General features: G+C 43.7%; 1 protein-coding gene across 3 annotated transcripts; it reads left to right on the top strand.

Moving 5' to 3' along the window:
* The first annotated feature begins 1911 nt into the window (after window positions 1-1911).
* LOC147887189 (protein Brevis radix-like 2) lies at window positions 1912-5654 on the top strand. Of its 3 annotated transcripts, XM_087394594.1 has the most exons (5): window positions 1912-2337; window positions 2372-2588; window positions 3232-3710; window positions 3806-3950; window positions 4181-5654. In XM_087394594.1, the coding sequence occupies exons 2-5, from the start codon at window positions 2451-2453 to the stop codon at window positions 4664-4666; spliced, it is 1248 nt and encodes a 415-aa protein (XP_087250720.1). In that variant the 5' UTR covers window positions 1912-2337; window positions 2372-2450; the 3' UTR covers window positions 4667-5654. The 3 variants fall into 3 exon arrangements, with proteins under 3 accessions (XP_087250720.1, XP_087250719.1, XP_087250721.1); XM_087394593.1 differs by having other exon boundaries at window positions 1912-2588; XM_087394595.1 differs by lacking the exons at window positions 1912-2337; window positions 2372-2588 and adding an exon at window positions 2808-2970.
* Window positions 5655-6164: the final 510 nt, after the last annotated feature.

Raw genomic sequence — 6164 nt, 5'->3', positions numbered from 1 at the left:
CACCGTTGAAGCATTCATGGGCAATCTCAGACAAAATAACGGTGGTATAATCAATCACTTCGGTAAACAACGGAACAATTTAGATTGATAAAACGGTTTCAAAACCACAAGGTGATTTGGACCGGCGAAACAAAAATTAAAACCTTGGATTCCTCGGCGGTTAATCAATCAGCCGAATGTATAATTATTCGCATCGACCGGTTGGCGATCAGGGATTTTTTGTATTAAATGTTGCCGACCTGATCATGAACAGAATTGCAACTTGATTTGCAGAAGTTGCAAAACACAAACGATAAATTAGTGGCAACTGTGAGAGGATCTGAGAATCCAGAATCCTCGCACTTGATTGTAATGTGGAATCATCGACCAAATTTGGATTTGTCCATGGACGGTGTTAATTATGTGGATCCCATAAACATGCAATTTGAAGGCACAACTTACAAGAAGCAAAGTTGGAGACACAAAAGCTTTGTTTAATCTCAAGGATGTTCACTCGAGAAACTCAAACTATTAGTAAATTAAGAAACCAAAGTTGCGATTGAGAAACTCAAACTATTAGTAAATTAAGAAACCAAACTTGCCAAAGCTCTGGAGCCGAGTGGTAGGGCGCCTGATTACCCTGCCACTCCGGTAGCCTACATTCAAATCTTTTGCTTGCCTGCTTGCAGAGCAGGTGCCGCTAGATAGAGTGAGTCGGCGTGTGAGTAAAAGAAGAAGAAGAAACCAAAGTTTAGTAAAGTATGTGAAGTATATGAGAATGATCTCACTCATAGGAGAAACCAAAACTCATGGTAAATGGAGCTAGTTTTTTTGGCCATGCAATTTATTAAACTAGGCTTTCGGACTATTTCCTTGTTCTAAATAAACAAAATTTAACTCTGCAAAAGAGGGCATAGCTGTGGCAACCATAGCAAAAAGAAAGGGCACACCTTGATTAAACATTGCCCAGAAAGTAGAATGGGAATTGGTTCTAAAGAGCTTCCAGGAGCAAGTATGGGACATTTAGTAGCATTTCACCTCTTAAAAGAGCAGGCCTACTTATGGATCGCAGGTCTCCGTGTGCTTAATACAAACATTCTTTTTTGTAGCTCCATTGTCAAATGATACCAATTCATCCCAACCTCTATGTAAAAAATTACAGACATATATAGTTGACTTAGAGACTAAGGACTAACTCTCCCCCTTAAAATCTCTCTCTCCCCCTCTCTCTTTCTCTCTCTCTATATATATATAGTTTCCAAGGGAAAATGGGGGTGTGTAGCTTAAAAACTCTTCAAAAGACAAAAGTCCAAACCTCACTCTAAAGCCTTAGCTAATTGAAGGGGGGGACTCATTCTCACTCTAGGAATACCAAATTACATGAGTACTTGAGCTCTCAAAGTAGGCCAAATGGAGACAAAATTGGAGGGTATCCCAAAGAAATCACCGAGGCGAAGAGGTAGTGTTCAAATTAAGAAGAAGCCAAGCTTTTACAGAATTTAGAATAACAAGCCTGTTGAGAGTGCATGGCTTGCTATGAGAGAACAATAAGGGGCTAGTTGAGATTGGAAGGGGATGACTTTTTGTTGTATATAAAAAGAGTTGAGCCAGATGATTATGTTACATATGATATGATGGGATTGGAAAGAAACGGAAAAGATAACAAGAGCACATGCTTCAACAAACAGCTCACATCAAGAGAGCAAAGGGGGGTGACCCCAGATGCTTGCCTCTAGCAAGACCAATAAATCTACTCATCATCAATCAAATTTTCAAGGTTGTTAAGATTTGAAGGTGTTTCTCTTTCTTATAGTACACAAAATTGCAGCTTGCCTCCTTCCTTTCTTTTCTTGAACTATGTGAGAATAATTTGAGGTTGTTGCTCTTGCATATTTTGCTACTCTTTTTGGGCTTTTTTTACTCTGGAGCTTCCTCCTTCCTTTCTTTCTTAAACTTTGCAAAAAATTTGAAGTTGTTTCTCTTTCATTTTGCTTACTCAAAATTGCAGCTTCCTTGTTCAGTTATGAGCCTCAAGAGCTACTTGTCTTGATGAGCCCTCAATTGAGCTTAGCTTTCTTCTTCCACTTCATGATTTGAGGCTCCTTTCAAGAGCTTCAATAGCCTCCTTCTGTCTCTTCATCCTCTTGATCTCCTTTTTTCAATAGCTTTCTCATCCTTCTTTATATCATCTCTGCATTCAATAGCTCAGCTTCAGGGACAGTACCTCTGCTCTCAACAAGCTTCCTTCTTTTTCATATGATGAGAGCTCAGCTTCCTTCTTAACAAGCTTGCTCTGTTTCTCTCTGGGCATCTCTCTGTTCAGCTGAGTCTCACAAGCTCTCTGATCATCTCTGTTGTGTCCTTGTTTTGATCATCTCTGTTTTGAGCTCAGTTTTCTTGTTTGATAATCTCTGTTGTGAGCTCAGTTTCCTTGTTCCGTTTCATTACCTCTTTCTCTTCTACCCATCACCATGCTCGTCTGCCTGGCTTGTCCCAAACAAACCCACCTCCCCCCCCTCTCCCCTCTCAACGACCATGATCCCCTCTCCTCTCCTAAGTCCCCTCCCCGCCCTCCTCCCCGTGAGCCCATCAAGTCTTTCACCACTCAGGTTTGTCATCCCTCCCTTCTTATGCTCACAGCAACTTTTCATTCGCGTAATTTGGCTCAGTTGCTATGCTCATCGCCACTGTTTCAGGGCGTTTGCAAGCTTTTTTCTTTATTCTGCGACGCGTAGTTCTTTTCCTCCTTCCCTCGTTTGCATTCTCGCCTGCAGCCTTTCTGCCGGTCATTGCAGCCAGAAGCCTTGACTTGAAGAGGTGAAAGCAAGAGAGAAGCGTTGAATTGGAGGGCATGAAAGCAAGGGAGAACACGCCTTGTTATGGATGAAAGCGCCGATGCTAGAGTGAAAGTAGGGGCGAGCAGAGAATAGTTGGTCGAGAAGAGTTGTTTAGAATCCTGGTGACGAAGACGAAGCATCTCTCTGCGTCATAGTAGGTCTTGGTTTTTCCATGGCCGTTAGAGTTTCAATCGCTAGCAAAGATCCACGATCTGTGGAGCTCCCAGTTCTACCGTTAGATCGGCTGTTTGTCATGCAGAGTTGAGTTCCCGAGTCGGAACAGTTAGAGGATGCGATCTGTCACGCACGAGTTGTGAAATTTTGCAGAGCAATCTCACCCGCGATTAAGAATCGTTATGCGAAATTAAAATTTCCTGCAGCTCAGCGACTGAATTTGATGCATTTGGTGTTGCAGCTGAAAGACATTGTGATGAAATTTTCTAGTGGAGCATATCGACATTGCAGGCCTTGCACGGCGCAGAACGATCACGACCAACAAGATGGCAAGAGTTCCGTTGACGGCGGCTCGGAGGTTTCCTCAGAGTTGATGTCTCCAACGGACGTTCACCAATTCGGGGAATTGTCCCCAACCCGGTTCAATCTTCTCCCGACATCTCGACGAAGCCACTCGGAGGGGAGCAACAGGGGGTCGAGCAGAAGGAGCAAAAGGGGATTGTTGATTCCTGCGACAGATAAACTATCGTCGGCGAGGATGAGATTGAAGCAATCTCCGGATCATCGCAGAGATGATCAATTGCTACTGGAAGAGAGCTGCGGGAAGGAGAACATCGAGGGAGGCTTGGAGGAGTGGGTAGCGCAGGTAGAGCCGGGTGTGATGATCACATTCGTAGCATTGGCAGACGGATCAAACGATCTCAAACGAATTCGATTCAGGTGTGGAACGAAATTTCTGTCGAGATGGATGGCGAGCTGGATGTGGGATGAATTTGGCGAGCTAATTCGTGGTGCAATTTTGGATTTGTGTGCAGTCGGGAGCTGTTCAGCAAATGGCAAGCTCAGCGATGGTGGTCGGAGAATTGCGACATGGTGCACGAACTCTACAGCGTGACACGATGCGACGTACCCTGCGATTCTTCTCCGGCATCCAGCACCCCTTCTCGCCACGAAGATGCGGTAATCTCCTCTCTGATCGATCGCATTCATCGTCCCCAATTTGCGATTGTTTCCGCGATTCCGATCGTTGAGAAAGCTCCCGGTTGCAATTCTGTGGCTAATTTCTCGCCGAGTTTTGTCAATCCGTTCAACAATTCTTGTCTGATTCATCGTCTCCAACAAGATATCGTCGCTGACATTTCGCGAATCGCTCATCGACCATGGCTGATTTGTTTGTTTCCCTGTCGCAGCTCCGAAACACCCCCGAGTTGCTCTCAAGGGTCGCGTCTCCCGACAACAGCCCCTCTCGCATCCAGCACGAACGCCTCATAATTTCCGATTCCGCCCTTGACACCGCCACAGCCTCCGTCGAATTATGCCCAACATCACCCTACAACTACCCAGAATTAGACCCGGCCGGCCGCACCGCCGACGGACTAGAAGCGTCTGCAGACGCCATTTCGCCGACAAGCGACAAATCAACGGAACATTTCGCGTTATTGGGAGTTGAGGGGAACCCGTCATGTTCGTCCGCTTCTCCTGAAGATGAGCGCCTGGGAAGAGGCGGATCGGACAATGGAGACATCGATAAGGCGACGTCGCCGGAGCGGAACAAAGACGACGATGATGGAGGACCGGAAAGCTGTGTATGCGAGGAAGGAGGGATGGATGGGAGTGTGGGAAGAGGGGTGCGAGAGATGAAGAGGGTGAGGCTTCATACAACAGACAACAATTGATACATAAATAAAGTTTGTATCCAACGAGAAGATCAGGTGATCGCCATAGCCAAGATCTTACCATCTTCATGTGAGAAGACGATTGCAAAAAGAAGACCACGTGATCGCCATAGCCATGATCTGAGAAAGCTTGAATTGCCATCTTCAAAGAACAGTTCAGTTGATCGCCATAGCCATGATCTCAGAAGCTTGAACTACCATTTTCAAAGAGAAAGATCAGGTGATCGCCATAGCCATGATCTGATCAGAAGCTTCTCAACGACTGTCTTCATGTGATTAGATGAGTGCAAAGAGAAGAGATCATCGCCATAGCCAGGATCTGAGAAGCTTAAATTACAATCTTCATATGATCCAAACTGGTTTGCAAATTACTGTTGATTGATATTAAGGTAGAGTTGAGTGCAGCTGCTCCTTTGATCGCCATAGCCATCATCTGAGGAGCTTGAACTACCATCTTCATGTGATGAGATGAATGCTTGCAGAATCAAACTGCTTTGCAAACTGTTGGATTGATATAAGGTAGAATTGTTTGCAGCTGTTCTAAGACTTATTTTCTGTGTCTTCACAGGTATGCTTTAGAGGTCTTTTGAGACAGAGCCAGAGACAGATTGATTCAATTGCTGTGTATATATTGGACTACCTTACAAAACCTCATTCATAACCTCCATGTTTCTGCATAAACAAAGATGCATAAACAAGATGCAGTAAGAATCTTAATGCTTACTGCGTCATGTTTATGCAGAAACATAGAGATTCATACTAATCCTTATGATTCTCCATAATCCTTAAAATTCTGCAGAATCCTGATGCTCTGCATCATTTTTATGCAGAAACTCAGAGATTTACACGAATTCTTATGCTTCTGCATAATCCTTAAGATTCTCCAGACACATAAGAGTCCTAATGCTTACTGCATAGACGTGACATAGAGATTCGCACTTATCCTTATGCTTCAGCATAATCCTTAAGATTCTGCAGAGTCCTAATGCCTCCCTAATGCTTACTCCATCGTGTTTACACAGACACATAGAGATTCACACTTATCCTTATGCTTCTCCATAATCGCTAAGATTCTTCCTTTGGATTATGCAGAACCACAAGAATTAGCATACATGCTCTCATGTATGTTTCTGCATGAGCATGATCCAATAACTTCTTTTGTATGTGTGTGTGTGTGAGAGAGAGAGAGAGAGAGAGAGAGATGAAGCTTATTCACTTTTAATACAAAGACCTAGCTACATTCTAGTTACAAGCTTCTTCATATATCAACGCCTAATGGTTTGATCTTTCCATTGCTTTAAATCACACACTCCCTTAAGCAAAATGCGAGCATATTGTTCCAATATTAAAGGGAAGACATGCCAAAAAATGTGGAGAAATAGCATGGACAAACAATAATCCCTTTATGTTCTACAAATAAATAGAAGTTTGTAGTCCATGAGAAATTACCACGAGAATGTGCATGTTTGCATAGTTTGATATGAAATCGACATCCCAT

This window comes from Dipteris shenzhenensis, chromosome 23 (genome assembly GCF_047967505.1).
Source record: "Dipteris shenzhenensis isolate YYH24624 ecotype China chromosome 23, Dip_SZ_1.0, whole genome shotgun sequence".
NCBI classification, from domain to species: Eukaryota; Viridiplantae; Streptophyta; class Polypodiopsida; order Gleicheniales; family Dipteridaceae; genus Dipteris; species Dipteris shenzhenensis.
This window is presented reverse-complemented; position numbering and strand designations above follow the sequence as displayed.

What these genes read in the sequence shown, in the direction of transcription:
- LOC147887189 (XM_087394594.1), top strand. Translation starts at nt 2,451, where the DNA reads ATGCTCGTCTGCCTGGCTTGTCCCAAACAAACCCACCTCCCCCCCCTC. An exon ending in CTCAAACGAATTCGATTCAG is followed by an intron (nt 3,711 to 3,805) that starts GTGTGGAACGAA and finishes ATTTGTGTGCAG; the next exon opens with TCGGGAGCTGTTCAGCAAAT. An exon ending in CTTCTCGCCACGAAGATGCG is followed by an intron (nt 3,951 to 4,180) that starts GTAATCTCCTCT and finishes TCCCTGTCGCAG; the next exon opens with CTCCGAAACACCCCCGAGTT.